Source organism: Galleria mellonella, unplaced genomic scaffold (genome assembly GCF_026898425.1).
Source record: "Galleria mellonella isolate WM207_F2 unplaced genomic scaffold, CSIRO_AGI_GalMel_v1 utg312, whole genome shotgun sequence".
In the NCBI taxonomy this organism is placed as follows: domain Eukaryota; kingdom Metazoa; phylum Arthropoda; class Insecta; order Lepidoptera; family Pyralidae; genus Galleria; species Galleria mellonella.
In genome coordinates, this window is record NW_026442074.1 from 6127224 (window position 1) to 6144523 (window position 17300).

Here is a 17300-nt window from a genome sequence, read left to right on the forward strand (position 1 = left end):
ATGGTTTTTGAGAGGAATGAAAGTATAACATGCCAGATTATGATAGAAGATGAAAAAGTGGACCAAGTGAGTGAGTATCTATATTTGGGTTCATTATTTTGAAGGGATGGAAAGTGTGGCAGATATATTCAAAGGAGAGTAAAAGCGGGAAACAGTGTTAACGGTGCACTGCTCTCGATTATGTCATAAAAATGTATCGAGCAAAGCTCGCCATGCCATCATTCAAGGAGTACTGACATCAACACTCATGTATAGTAGCGAATCATGTGTCGTAAAAAGCCGTACCTCTACCAGGCAATAACGAGAAAATGACAGTAGGGATTGACTAAGTAGCTTTAGGTCAGATTTCGATTGCGCAGCTGAACAGGATTAGATTCTAAAACGGTCGTCACCCTGAGCTATATGATAGGCAGTTGAGAACAGAGACACTACACATAGGTTCGTGGCTGGACTCCACGACCCTAGACAGTGGCATACTCAACCTATGATTTCCGAGTAGTCTGAGCAGCCTAAGCGGTCTGAATCGTCTGAGCAGTAACCTTCAACCACCCCTTACAGCGACCCCTGTCCTCACAACTGAGCGGCGAGCTCATTGGCAATACTACACTGAGATCCTAAACATCCGCAACGAGGTTCAGGTTCCTTTTGACGTGATATGGCTGAGTCAGTAGGCTGATACTACGTGGAGTTTCATTAAACTCCTTTTAGCAAACTTAGATTACATTGGAGGGCTCAATGATGAATGTATTTATCGTATTAGAAATCAGACGGAACTTACAGTGATAATTCCAGAAAAAAAAATATGCAGTTAACTATCGTGGATGGCCTTCCATGTGCTCCCCCAGAGCCATCGGGAAAAAACATGGAAATAATACTCCGTCATTCCATAGACAACAACCTCTTTGTGTTATCTGTTAAACCCACAGATGCACTGTCTACTATACCTCTTGAGTCTGTGGCAAAACCTAATGCATATATTACACGAGTAGGAATTGTTGAAGGAAGGAAAAGGAATCGCGATGATTCGCCACATCATGGGTATGGCAGATGAAGCATGAAAGTAAAATACATGCTGTAGATATGAGAGCTTTGAGAAGTATGTATTACATTAAAAGATAGAGTAAGAAACAGTGTGATTAGAGAGAAGTCTGGATTGAAAGACGATGTAGTAACAAAAATCGAAAAAGGAATGTTGTGTTGGTTTGGCCATTTGGAGAGGATGGATGAAATAAGAATTACGAAAGAAATTTATCGAGCAAGAATGAATGGTGATGTCGGTAGGGGCCGCCCTAGATGAACGTATGTCGACCAAATAGGCAACGTACTGAAGAAGGGTCAAATTTAAAGTACCCGTAACCGGCGACCGTATATCAAAAGATTGATGAATATGAATGAAGCGAAAGAGATTTGTTTGAATCGAAGCATTTGGCATTACATTCTACCTACTCTAATGGAGACAGGCGTGCCACATGACAGATATGTATGTATATGTATGTTACCTATTATTTCTCTCTGGTATCACACACACAGCATAGAAAATTCCATACCCTAAAACCCTGTGTTTGTTTTAATCTGTTTTAAATTTTAATTTAAAACAGATTATAGAGACAAAGTACAGTTTTGCATTTATGGAAACCTACTTTATAACTGTCAAATAGAACATCCTCAATCCCAACTAGTCCCATTCTTGATCGAATTTATTTAATGAAATATCTGAGTGTGCCAGTAAAAAAAAAAAAAAATTATCCATATTGATTAAAAAAAAATATTAAAAACTGTTCAAAATTGACGATATAATAGCAAAAAGTTTCTTTACTCTGCCATTTCAAATATTGAAAACATTTTTACTTGAGAGACAAATAAGTAAATTAACAATTTTTATTTCTTACCTAAATATACCATAAGAATAAACAAAATTATGCTTATTATAATTTTTATGTTAATTCAGCAAGCGAACGAGCGCCTACCTCATACCGCGATTAGTAAATTCTCTACCTACCGACTTGCGAAACAATATCACTGTTAAAAACATAAAGTTTAAACTGAAAGCTTATTTACTGTCCAACCTTGCTAAAACAGCAAAATATTAATGTAAATATTAACATTTGAGAACGAAATGTAAAGTATCACACACAAGTCCAAGAGGTTTAAGTGGTACTAAAAATCCAGTTTTTTTAAATGTATTTATGCATGCTAATTAAACAAAAAATAAAAAAAACTTTTTGTTATGTTGAATAAGGTGATCAATTCCTAAACTGATTTGATGAAAAACGGGTTGTATGATCGCTATATAAGAAGTCCATGATAAATTCGGTAGAAGATGCCAGAGATGCAACATCTCTACGCAGTTTCAGTGGGTCGAGCCGGACAGTAAGACACCGATCTCAATAAAGAATTGGCGCTTACAGGTGAAACTAGGCTTTAACAGTTTGAATTTCTAAATGGCACCCCCACTACTACGTTTTCAGATGATTACAGAGATTATATTTAAAGAATGAAAACAATACTTTATTATAGGTGCATAATAACAAATAAGCGTAGACTAAAGATCGCAGATTAGAGATGCTATATGTCTCTGTAGGCAACACTTTTCTTACCCTCTTTCGCAAAATGTCAACTAACTCTATGATGTCAATGTCAATTAATAGTCATTGATTATGTGTCAAGGCCAAAGGCACTTTAAATAAAAATAGATTAATACAGCTGTATGCAACCAGTTCAATGAATTTCGAAATATTATAATATAGAGTAACTAGATCTTTTATGATAACTATGGATTTGAGTGTTTTAAATAGAGGTTATTATAGTAAATACTTGTACTACGCTATAAGTACTCATTTATTTTATTATGTTGGTACTTCCAGGTGGTTGTACACATTTTTCAGTTTCGTCAATATAAGAATAGTTCTGAGTCGTGTTACCTTATTGACTGTTTCCACTGTTGACGTATCTAAATGTTAAAAATAAAAATGTAATTTTTTGTTTGTGATTCAATTAATGTTTTGAAGTGGATTTGTGAAATTCTACTCCAGTACAATACAAATTAAAAGCGATTGATACTTTTATCCATGGCTACTTCAAGTGATACTTCAGACCAAAATGTTAAATCCAAAAGACCTGCTGGTAAGACTTGATAGTTTTATGAGACACACCCAACGACCTTGCAATATATTGATTGTCTTTAATTTTAACATCTTTATTATATTTACCCGTAGATTCTGCGTTCAAACAACAACGACTTCCCGCGTGGCAACCTATATTAACTGCGGGCACGGTCTTGCCAACTTTTTTTGTAATTGGAATTGCTTTCATCCCTGTTGGTGTTGGACTCCTCTACTTTTCAGATGAGGTAATCGGTTTTATTATGAACATACTTTACGTTATTAAACACTTGGTTTATTATTTTAGATATTTAAAAGATTTTTTATATGAAATTGAATTAGCTGTAACTCAGACTGCTATTGATATGCAGCGAGGTACCAGTTAGGGATGATATGTAAGGATGAAGTCAAGTCAGCTGGCCCTTCATGGCTGATCTGCGAGCAATTAACCACAATGGTTCCCAGAGGAGATGGTGTGGATATTGACCTTTTTGTAGCAATGGGGCTGCTAGCATCTGTGACTAATAGTTTTTTCCTTCTTAAATATTTAAAACTATGAGACAGTTTGATCTACAATAATAATAGAAATAACAAAATTGAATCATTGATTGAATGTCTCAATTTGTTACTATTTTAACATAGTGCTTCTGTGGTAATATTGATAAAAGATGGTTACTTTCACTTTACAAGTATCTCAATATTTATCTGTCTAATACCAGGATACATCAGTTGTGGCCACAAGTTAGTTACATATGAAAAGGTGAAATGGAAGTTTATTTTGAATATTTCTACATTATATCTTTTACCAGAGTAAAGATACCATACATAACATATGTAACTTGCAGACCTAATTTATTTAAATTTTATATTAAACCATTAGACAATATATTTTCAAATTTACATTTGTAGCAAAGAGTGGTCTGGGCATCAGAATAAGAAACTAGGTAACATGAATTTTCCTACTACTCCAGAGATTATATTTGTGGGCATAATAACAAATGCGTAGACTAAAGATCGCAGATTAGAGATGCTATATGTCTCTGTAGGCAACACTTTTCTTACCCTCTTTCGCAAAATGTCAACTAACTCTATGATGTCAATGTCAATTAATAGTCATTGAATATGTGTCAAGGCCAAAGGCACTTTAAATAAAAATAGATTAATACAGCTGTATGCAACCAGTTCAATGAATTTCGAAATATTATAATATAGAGTAACTAGATCTTTTATGATAACTATGGATTTGAGTGTTTTAAATAGAGGTTATTATAGTAAATACTTGTACTACGCTATAAGTACTCATTTATTTTATTATGTTGGTACTTCCAGGTGGTTGTACACATTTTTCAGTTTCGTCAATATAAGAATAGTTCTGAGTCGTGTTACCTTATTGACTGTTTCCACTGTTGACGTATCTAAATGTTAAAAATAAAAATGTAATTTTTTGTTTGTGATTCAATTAATGTTTTGAAGTGGATTTGTGAAATTCTACTCCAGTACAATACAAATTAAAAGCGATTGATACTTTTATCCATGGCTACTTCAAGTGATACTTCAGACCAAAATGTTAAATCCAAAAGACCTGCTGGTAAGACTTGATAGTTTTATGAGACACACCCAACGACCTTGCAATATATTGATTGTCTTTAATTTTAACATCTTTATTATATTTACCCGTAGATTCTGCGTTCAAACAACAACGACTTCCCGCGTGGCAACCTATATTAACTGCGGGCACGGTCTTGCCCACTTTTTTTGTAATTGGAATTGCTTTCATCCCTGTTGGTGTTGGACTCCTCTACTTTTCAGATGAGGTAATCGGTTTTATTATGAACATACTTTACGTTATTAAACACTTGGTTTATTATTTTAGATATTTAAAAGATTTTTTATATGAAATTGAATTAGCTGTAACTCAGACTGCTATTGATATGCAGCGAGGTACCAGTTAGGGATGATATATAAGGATGAAATCAAGTCAGCTGGCCCTTCATGGCTGATCTGCGAGCAATTAACCACAATGGTTCCCAGAGGAGATGGTGTGGATATTGACCTTTTTGTAGCAATGGGGCTGCTAGCATCTGTGACTAATAGTTTTTCCTTCTTAAATATTTAAAACTATGAGACAGTTTGATCTACAATAATAATAGAAATAACAAAATTGAATCATTGATTGAATGTCTCAATTTGTTACTATTTTAACATAGTGCCTCTGTGGTAATATTGATAAAAGATGGTTACTTTCACTTTACAAGTATCTCAATATTTATCTGTCTAATACCAGGATACATCAGTTGTGGCCACAAGTTAGTTACATATGAAAAGGTGAAATGGAAGTTTATTTTGAATATTTCTACATTATATCTTTTACCAGAGTAAAGATACCATACATAACATATGTAACTTGCAGACCTAATTTATTTAAATTATTACTCAATATATTTTCAATTTGTTGTGTGGTCTGGGCATAGAATGGGCTACCCTTTCCTCTCCTGTGGGTGTTGTAAGAAGTAACTAAAGGAACTTAATGGTTGAGCGATAGACAGCAGCCTCACTCTTAAAACATCACCAAAAGCTAACTGCATTTGTCAACTTGCCTGCCATGCATGGCAATTACTGGCAAAACTAAAGGGAGATGGAAAAGGTTAAGCAGTGGACAGTTAATAATTGATATAATAATAATATTTTCAATGTTTACAGGTGAAAGAACATGTCATTGACTATACAAACTGTTTAAAAGATGATGAGAACATAACTTGTGCAGAATACATAAAGCAGAACTTTATGGAACCTTGCAGATGTAGCATTCCCTTCAATCTTACTGAAGATTTCAAAGGAGATGTCTACTTTTACTATGGCTTGAGTAATTATTATCAGAATCATCGCCGATATGTCAAATCAAGGTGAAATTAATTTTCTTTAAGTAATTATAATATTACTAGTTTTTATCCACAAATTAATTTATGTAATAAAAATATGTTCACAGCAATATTTAAAGAAAATAGATTTTAAGAATTACTACATTCAAAAATATTTATTTAATCTTAGGTCAGGTTAGGTTATGTTATTGTTGAATAATAAATCCCATAATGATCCCAGTCTTCAACATCTGAATCAGAACATATGTAGCTTAATAGGCAAATCTCCAAATGTATATGGCATAACATATGCCAGTTCAGTACTATATGCATTGAACAGAAAATAGAGTGGAAACAAGGCTCCAAAGTGTTCACTAGAGATTTGGCTATTGGGCGAAGCCAAATGACAAAGTTGAAGTCTGACACCAGTGATTAATTTCCGCCATGTCTGTGATTTTAAATGAGATTGAGAAGTTCTATGTACAGCTGTACACAACGTCGTTAACACCGCATATCAATGCTAATAACGACCAAAGAGCTAAAGTTACACAACACTATATTGATGATATCCCGGACGTCAGTTTGCAGGAGATTTAAATAACTCTCAAACAGCTTAAAAATAGCAAGGCACTTGGGGAGGACGGATTTATAGCAGAGTTTCTGAGAGCGGGTGGAAAACCGGTTCTTATAGTTCTTCAGAAACTATTTAATTTCGTCATCTATAACAGTATTACGCGCAAAGCAGAAGTGTGGTAGTTCTGTTCTTCAAGAAGGGTGATAATACCTTATTGAAGAACTATAGACCGATATCCCTTCTGAACCGCTTCTACATACTGTTTTCGAGTCCTGACCAATAATTCGTCTTACGCGCAAACTCGACGACTTCCAGCTACTCGAACAAGCTGACTTCCAAAAAGGCTTTAGCACCATAAACCACATACATACGCTACGGCAGATTAAACAGAAGATCGAATCTGCCACCTATGTCTGACGTTTGTGAACTATGAAAAAGCGGTGTCAGATGGACTATAGGTATATCAAAGTGTTGAAGTGTATGTACAGTAAAGCTACGATGTCTACCAGAGTACGAAACACATCCCAGTGCAGAAAGGTGTAAGACAGGATGATGTCATATCCCAGAAACTCTTTAAAGTTTTATTGGAAGAAGTTTTTAAACTCTTGGACTGGAAAAGATATAGTATAAACATCAATGGCGAATACATCACTCACCTTCGGTTTGCCGATGACATAGTAATTATGGCGGAATCTCTGGAGGATCTGAATACTATGCTCAATGACCTCAATGGTGCTTCTCAACAGGTAGGACTTAAGATGAATATGGACGAGATTAAAATCATGTCTAACGTCCATGTCATACCTATACCGGTTACGATTGAGAACACTATGCTCGAAGTTGTCAATGAGTATGTATACCTGGAACAAGTTGTCCGAATGGGTAAGTCCAACTTCGACCGAGAAGTCGACTGACGAATCCAACTCGGCTGGGCAGCGTTCGGGAAACTAGGCCACATCTTTTCATCCAAAATAACTCAGAATTTGAAGATGAAGGCTTTTATCTTAAAGCTCAATGTATTAGGAGAAATTTTGGAAAAAATTGTTCATCATCACATGTACATCTTAATAACTTCCTCTGTGCCAACTCAACAACATGGTTTTGTGAAGGGACGTTCCACAAATACTAATTTAGGAGTCTTTACATATGACGTCATACGAGACATTGATAATGGGGGACCAGTTGATTTATACAGATTGTAAGAAAATTTTTGACGGGATGGACCATCTAATTTTACTATGTAAGCACCAGGAGCTTGAAATACATGGTTGCTTGTTGAGATGGGTTAAATCTTACTTGCGCAATAGATCACAAGCCGTTACAATCGGAGGTCATCGCTCAGGTTACATATCTATCCCATCTGGGTTCCCTCAGGGTTCAATTCTTGCCCCTTTATTGTACCTAGGCTACCTCTACGACATAGCTGATCATTTACATAACGCAAAGTTTTTGATGAATGCCGATGATACGAAGGTTTATATGAAAATTAATAGTAGTCATGATTGTAAATTACTACAAGATGATCTTAACCGCTTGAACTACAGAACAAACAGGATCAATATCAACGTGGCTAAATGTCAGCATATTAGTTTTACACGAAAAACAAAACCTGTGAACTATTCATTCTCAATTAATGGTATACAAATAAAAAAAGCTGTAATTGTTGGTGACCTGGGCGTATTGCTCGATTCAAAACTTAGTTTTACGGAACATATTCATCCGATTTCTAATAAGGCATACAAAAATTTAGGCTTCATTCTTTGCGTATCCAGACCATTTTCGGATATTGAATGTATAAAAACTCTTTATTTATCTTATGTAAGAAGCGTTTTAGAGTACTGCAGCACAATATGGAACCCAAACTATGTAATTTATAAGCAGACTTTAGAAAAAATTACGCTAAAACTGTGTATCCACTTGTCAAGTTTATGGCAGACTCAAACACTTATGTTGTTTATATGTTGCAAAAAATGTTGATATCACTAGTAGAAAATCGCCTTTATTAATAGGATGCTAATGTAACTTGAATTTTATATTACATATTTATAGTGGAATATTTTATTTCTAGAGATGACAATCAGTTGCTGGGGCGTCTGTCGGCAGACCCATCATCAGACTGTGAACCATTCGCTTATGATAGCAAGAAGAAAATACCTATTGCTCCATGTGGTGCAATTGCAAACTCCCTTTTCAATGGTACTGCATAACATTTTTTTTTTTTACAATTCATAAACTAATAAATCCACTGTATTTCTTACAAAGTTGTTCAATTTCATGAATACTATAACAGGTTTTCGGCTTTGTATACATCTTGTGACTAACACTGTTTACTTATATAAAGAAGTGTTAAATAAAATTGATGCATTTATTTATGATGGTGGTTTACATTGATATATAGAAACTATGAAATCCCAATATCAATTACATATATATTATGATAAAACCGTTAGGGTCGAAAATTCTGTACATAAAGTTGCATTTGTGAAAATTCGTTACTCATTTTTAGAATTAATGTGGATTTGTTACGTCTCACGAGAAAGTAGCTGAACTGATTTAAACATTTTAAATAAAGATTAAATAAATAAATAAGTAAAGATTTAATTGAATATATACTTATGTATAATTTACTAATTTATTTGTCATCGTTATTATAGTCAGCATGCCCATACTTATTAAAATTCATTGCTACTCGTATTTTTGGCGTACAGTTTGAACCTCAGAATGATAGTTGTTAAATTTTACAGATACACTAACAGTGTACTCCCAAGTTCTGTCAAAGGATATACCAGTGATTAGGACAGGCATTGCATGGGACTCTGACAAACGAATCAAATTTCAAAATCCTCCAGGCGATCTTAAAACCGGTAAGGCTAATTTATATTATGTCATTTGTTTAATTTACTAACGATAATTTATACATACTTTTTTGCATTTGTATAAAATTTTTTTTATAATAGACTAATCTTTTACTAAGTCTAATCTTTAATCGTTACCCTGTGAAGATGAACATTTTTACCAAAATAACAAACAGAGATAGTTATTTATTAAGATTTTTAATTATTTATTTCAGATAATTAAATATTCATGATTTAACTGTGAGCGTCATTCTGTATGTCTAAACTGAAAAATTCATTTTAATATTACAGTGTAGATAATTTCCATAAAATATTTTACAGCATTTGCAAACTACACAAAACCTGAAAACTGGCATGTCAATATATGGGAGTTGGATCTTGAAGATCCTAACAACAATGGTTTCCAAGTGAGTGTCTGCGTTATTAATATTCTTATTAATTTCAAAATAAAGCTGTAATATTCTATAGTAGCGGGATAAATCACAGGCGAGCGTTCAACAGACAACACACTTTATTTCATACCCTCCGATTATTAATAACAATGTTACCCACTACAAAAACATGACAAATATATAAGTAATAATAAGTAAAAATAATTTTTTAATGAAGTACTTAATTATAAGCATTTTTGAATTGTAATTTTTTTATAAATCCTATCGCTCAGTTTGGAAAGCAATTTCGACTAAGAAAAACGGGCAAGAAATTCAGCTGTTCAGCTCAGCCAATCTATGTTAAATCTATATATAGTTCAATATATGTGAGAAGATTGCCTTATTCTATCTTCTTGATTAAATTTGACTATATGAAGCAACAAATTTTTATTGATACTGAAACTGTGAAACATTTGCTTTTTCGTTCATGTTTTACTTCATAGCACAGTACTCCATCTATTGTCTCTATTTTTTATACTTAAGGCTCTAAAATATTAATTACGTTTATCCTTTAGCTTCTTAGCAACTTTAATATTAACTTCATCCTATAACTTCGGATTCTTCAAACGTAGCTTGGAAAAGCGTTTAGTGAGAAGCCATAGTTCGACCAATCATTTTGCCCCTTTTTTTTTGGTTGATTGCATTCATGAACCATATTCTCTTTGATTTCACTCAAAACGGTGTAGTCACATGTCGTCATATAATACAAATAATCGTATTATATACTCTTGTTTCATATAGAACGAGGACCTGATCGTTTGGATGCGTACTGCGGCGCTGCCGACATTCCGCAAGTTATACCGGCGCGTTGACCACACCAAAGTCGGCTTCGGCGACGGACTCATGAAGGGCGCCTATATACTTAATGTTGCTTACAGTAAGTACCGATTTATACTATCGATGTACAAAAATTTTACATAAATTATTTTCCATACAAAAGTTACACTTAAAAGTGACACTAATAAATAAAGCAGTTTTTCTTTTATTATTTGCCAATTCGTCTAACATTACTGTCAGATTCGTGGGACAGAGGTACCCAAGCAATTGACTTTTGTATAGTCTCCCTCTGGTAAGGGATTTTCTTTTTCTTTTATTTTACATTTCTTTTTCTTTTATTATTTCTTCATTATTATTTAATTATTTGGCGCCGTAGACTTTTTAGGACGCTATCATTATAAACGAACGAACATATGTTTAGACACTAGTTGTATGATTTTGTAATTATATTATTACCAGTTTTATATGACCACTCTACGTTCAACCGTTTTGTCTATTTCATCTTTTTTTTTTAAATATCGAATATGTTTGATTAATTTGCTGTAATTGTCCATACAGACTACTCCGTGATCGATTTCGATGGTCGCAAGTCTTTTATAATATCGACAACGTCGCTACTCGGTGGCAAGAACCCGTTTTTGGGCGTCGCGTACGTGGTGGTGGGCACGCTGTGTCTCCTGCTCGGTATTGTGCTCCTGGTCATACACGTGCGCTGTTCCAAGAGGTGAGCCCACTTTTAACCATTTTGAAAACGTTCAATATGTTATTGTGTAATAGTCTTTACCCGCGACTTCGTCTGTTAGACTGGGATTTATTGATTGAACATGATAAAAAGTAGCCTATGTTCTTCTCCATTCCAATCACTACATGCATGCCCAATTTTGTGATGTTGGCAAGGCATGAAAAAAAAAGAAATTTACATAACAATACTAATGTTATAATTAAATGTTATTTTGTATAACAAAATTATAATACTTAATTTATATTGAATGTTATGTAAGTGTGTTTATAGCAAATGTTTTAAGACAAAATCAAACATTATTTTTTTAATGAAAAGAAAATGGATCGGTAATTTCGCCTACGCTATTAGTATATACTGGTGGGTTTCCATTGAATGATGATAAGTGTGGATGAAATCAGGTCAGTTGGCTCATTAATTAACGTAGTTTTCAAAAGAGTCTTCTCTGCAACACACAAGTCGACCTAATAAGTATAATGTAATATAAATGTGTGTTAGCAATTGGGCTATTACCCTCCATTGCTAACAGTCCCTTTCTCTCTCTTCCAACATTATCAAGGCAAGCAACAATGTGACAAATTATACATATATATATAAATACATGGTACATATTTTTTATTCCGTATAATGTTTTTTTTTGTTATCTAATATCATTGTACGGTAGATATTCACTGCCTATCGCCTCTTCCTGTTTCCTCGATGAAGATCCTAATTCCCAAAACGCTACTGTGAGCTCGTAAGTTAAATATAAGTTAATGTAAAATTGTAATGTAGATCTTCTAATAATAGTTAGAAGATAATAAACAATCTCTTTCCCTCACGTAATATTAGGTATACATACCTGCTGGTTAATAATATTTATATATTATGTTATTAAAAATAAATCTTTTGGACGTATTATATATATATATATATATATATATATATATATATATATATATATATATATATATATATATGTGTATACGTACATAGTAGTAGTATATATATATATATCAAGTAAATTATAACACGATGATTTATATATTTTTACATGAATTATTCATTCTCATTTTATTGAGCGAAAGACACGACGTGACGTAACAATTGTACAAAATTAACGAAAATATTCTGTGCTAATAAAATAAAAAAAGTCTTTTAATTTTCCAATAATCCTCGAATTTTTGAGATACTTTATATTGGTGATCCAATTTCATAGTCGTATTATACATATATATAGTACTAGTTTATCCGGCAAACGTCGGTTTGCCCCCTACCGCTACTTAATGGATTTTTTATTACCAGGATAAAAACTAGTTTTATGTTGGAGCAAAAAATTTACAAAATTTAATTAAAATCGCCTAAACGGTTTCGGAGATAGCGTGAACAAACATAGTGACACTTTTATTTTATAATATTTTAAATTTTTGTGAATATTTAATAAATCGTTTATCTATTCTAATGTTATAATTCTTGTTTCAGCACAACCGAAATGATCAACGTGAACCCTCGGACGCCATATTCTTAAATCGCAGCAGCAACATGGATGCGTAAAACTAATCGTAACACTCGTAAATATGTGCTTAAATAAATGTAGTTGAAAATAATTACAGTAATATTTAAATGTTTATTATTGAGAATTGTTAACCGACTTCAAAACAGGAGGAGGTATATGTTTCACTGTTTATTTTTTTATGTATGTCCACCAACTTCTCCGTCAATTGTGGACCAATTTTAAAATTCTTTTTGTATTCGAACCAGGTGGTCTCATTGTCACCGAGTCAGGATTTGAAAATGGGCTCCCAAGGAAATCGAGGGCAAATGTCAAATTTTATAGGCACATGTGTGATGTTTGATATTTAATCAAAAGTTATTTAGATATTTACATCTGGTAGTCATCATCTTATGTTGCTTAGATGATGATGGTGATTTAAACACTATAGCCTCATATAGTCAGTTAGTTGTTATCCTTACTTAAGTTATTCAGATGAGCTGATTATGGAAGGTTTGACTCCTTAACGGTTAGGATTTAGGGGATAATGCCTAGGATATTATAAGCACGTATAGACCTTTCTTAGGCTCTTTCGTTAGTTATTTGGGTGATTGCATCTGGGAGTGATCATTTCATGTTGCTGAGATGATGATGGAAGCCACAGGACTGTATCGGTAAACAAATCATCCTATTTGGCGAGTGGGTTATCCTGTCAGCGAGAGTTAAAGTTGTTGTTATATACAGTTTTGTTATTACTAAAAATAAAAAGTTAAAAGCAGTAAATCAAATTTATTTATTTATTTATTATTAATTAATTTTTAAACTAACATACAGTTCTGCAATGGTATAATGACAATTGGATTGTATTATAAGATGTAGTTTTTAATTCACTTCTTACATATTATTTTCACTAAAACAATAAAAATAAACAAAGTTTAAAAAAATTAAACTGACTTCAAAATTAATGTTGCAAAGCAAAGCAGTAAATAAACAGATACTGACTTTTAATTTGAAGGACAATATCTATTTAAAGTCGGTGCTAGGCGCAAAGAGAAACAACAACAATAATTATGATGTATAAAGCATAGATTAATAACGAAATATAAATATAATGAAATACTTAAATATTATTGTTAATAGTTAAAGACCAACTTTTAAGCAACTGTATCTATCAACATAAATAACATAACGCATCAATTGGCACCAACTTCAAATGGATTTTGTTCTTTAAATTAAAAGTCAGTATCAGTTTTTATTTTTTTTTTTTTATAAAAGTTTTTTTTTATTAGATTAAAAAGTCACTCAAGGAATGTTCTGCCATAAAAAAAATTTATCCCATACCTTAAAATCTTGATTTTGAAAATTTTCGCGCACACAGTTCTTATCGAGGTCATTATCTAAGAGGCGGGAAATGGATGTTTAAAGTTGGCGACGCTTACGGCTCATACTTCTGGTCTTAATCGTATTTCAGGGGTGGCCAAGTGCGCTGTGCCATTTAGAAATGTCTAATAACCCTCCAGGATGACGAACAAAGCTTTTAACTATGTGCAGATGTGTCTGAGTGTACATAAGTTACCTTTTTAAAAGGGCAAAATATGTACTCTCGGACACGTCTCCCGACTCCCCCTGGAATCTTTAATACGCTAATTTCTAGTATAGCAGACATCTTTATCACCTAGTATTGCAGATATCTTTACGCTACGGTAAGTGATTGTCACCATGCAGATAACTTGTTTGTCATATCAGTGGTATAAAAAAAAAAAAACTTTAAATACAAATATGCACCAACATTTTTGTAGTTGAAATGTTTAAGTACATTTTTTTTGTCAAATACTAGCTGACCCCGTAAACGTTGTTTTTACCACTTATTGCGAAATATAAAAATCGCGATTAAAAGACAGGGGTTGATCGTAAAACGATGAAAATTTAAAGTTGTGTATATTTTTCAATGCTAAATCATAATAAAAAAAAATGGAATTTTTTTTTTAAAAAATAAAATAAAATTTTTTTGGGGAGGGTCACCCTTATTATTGAGGGGTATGAAAAATAGATGTTGGCCGATTCTCAGACCTACCCAATATGCACACAAAATTTCATGAAAATCGATAAAGCCGTTTCGGAGGAGTTTGGTAACGAACACCGTGACACGAGAATTTTATATATAAGATTTGCCACTGTTTAATTTCGCGACATATTTTACTTTAGATTTTGTTTCCCACGACGGGTCGCAGGTCCGTTCGCTGTATTTACTTTTTTTTAAATAAGATATTTATCATATAATATAAATATTGATAAAGATAGGTGCAAAGATTAAAGCCTAATAAAAACACTAGTAAAAGAAGCACGCTATTATACAAAATAAAGAAAATTATTATAATTTGGTAATCACTTATTGCGAATCATGTTTTATCAATACATATTATGATAACGTGTTTTTTTTTGTGATTTTTAATTTCCAATAATCTTCAAAAACATGATATATATTTAAAATAGTGATAATAATGAGTTACTAAGCGCAGTAATTATTCTTTACAGATTTTATTATTATGAATAAGATTTAGACTAATACTGAATGGAAACTTAAACCATCTTTGTCATTTAATAAAGATTACAACTGTATTTAAAGGATTAGAGAATTGCCATTATATCACTCTTATTATTAATGTGTTGGCTGGTTTAATATTAATTAATTTTTAATTAAAAAGTTCTACTTGTTTCCAAATTTAAAATGTTATTTCAACATTCAAGTAACAGTGTATAGAGATTTACTAATATTGGATATTGTTTTTAGGTGTTAAAAAGCCATATTATATTGCTATAGTATAATATGGTATCGAGTAAGTAAAACTTTCTTTTTTCTACAGATTGTAGATTAGTTATTGTCTATATATTATTTAAAAATGCTTAAATCACAGATAATATAATGATGTACTAGTACCTAAATATGTGTGATAATTTTTTAAAATCGTATTACAGTATTTTGTTGATTTTTAATTTGAATTTGTTTCGCTGTATGTAATACGATCGATTGGGAAATTCATACTGAGACTTTATTGGATGATCATGATTCTTGTTTACAGAACTACTAGAGGAGTTCTATTAATTGTTGGTTTTATTTATTTTAGGGCATTTATTATTGTCATAGCCGTTATTCACTCATTCACCTATCTCACTAACTTTATTATACCACAATAGAATGTACTTATTTGTATAGTTTAAGTGTACTTTAATTGTAATTGTAAGGGTCAACGCAGACTAACTGACTTGTGGTAAAGGAAGTAAATCGGTCACAAGTCTTTTAACGTCTATCTTTGAGTCACAACACTCAAACAGTCGCAATTTCGAGAGTCGCCTTTGTATATCAATTCAGCTGTAAGCTAATAGTAAATAAAAAGTTGATAAAAGCCAGTTTTCCAATGCTGACATATTCTTTCTCCGCTACTTGTTGGTTTGTGGTGGCCCTAATACGAGCATACTTATTACGTATATATCTTGCTTGTAGGTATTCTATAAATATTTCTCATTATTGTATGCTATTCTTAAAAAGTGCCTTCTAGACATAAAATGCTTTTACACATAATTTTAATAAATTATAATAACATATATGTAATAATAATTTAATTATCTATTAATAATAGTATCTGTTTAATTTTCGATCAATCATATCATGGGTTATTGCCCAATATTATTTCTAATTCTGTTCATTCCTCTACGAGTACTTTACAGTATTTAAGAAATTGTTAAAACAAGCCATCAATTATGTTTTTAAAATTGAAAATAAAAATACTGAATATTTATTAAATATTAATATGTAGTATTTTAGTACTTTCTAATTTAATAATTTCACTAATTAGTCATTCGAATATCAAAATTTTAGACGATGTTACATATAATAAATTTTTTTTAAATAACCACATGTTTTATTTGTTATTATATTTACGGAGGACGCGGAGAAATATTTTTGGATGTTTTGCGTGTTTCTGCATGCATGCATTGCATAAGTCCTTGACCACTTGCCAGCGAAATCGTCGGTTTAGATTTGCAACGATATTTGTATCCTTTATCACTAGCGACTTTAGATCGCTGTTATTTTACTTGTCTTCAAAATTTCCAACGAGTAAACGATTAATAAAATATAATCGTTTGTGGTACAGTTTCACCTTGTAATTACCTATAAAGGTCGAACAGAGTACCGCGCAGATTCGTGTCTCGTAAACGCTTCGCACTATGATTATACCAAGGAAAGTATTATTGACGTATTATTGTTTTATCTGTGCTATTGTATTGATAAGATTTATTTTACAATTCTAAGTTGACATTTTAGCTATTTATCATACAAGTCAATGTATGTTTGTTTTAGGAATATTGTATGGTAATTAAAATATTTGATTAAGGACAAAGGACAGTATAAATAATATCTACTTATTTAATTAATTAAATACACTAGTTTCTACCTATGTGAATTATGGGAACCCACGAGTATGACAACTACTT

General features: G+C 32.3%; 1 protein-coding gene across 1 annotated transcript; it reads left to right on the top strand.

The window, feature by feature from the left end:
- The first annotated feature begins 4475 nt into the window (after positions 1–4475).
- Positions 4476–14073, top strand: LOC113515065 (cell cycle control protein 50A). The gene is made up of 9 exons (XM_052896084.1): positions 4476–4689; positions 4782–4915; positions 5802–6004; positions 8602–8729; positions 9278–9397; positions 9710–9795; positions 10561–10696; positions 11155–11320; positions 12797–14073. The coding sequence occupies exons 1-9, from the start codon at positions 4635–4637 to the stop codon at positions 12840–12842; spliced, it is 1074 nt and encodes a 357-aa protein (XP_052752044.1). The 5' UTR covers positions 4476–4634; the 3' UTR covers positions 12843–14073.
- Positions 14074–17300: the final 3227 nt, after the last annotated feature.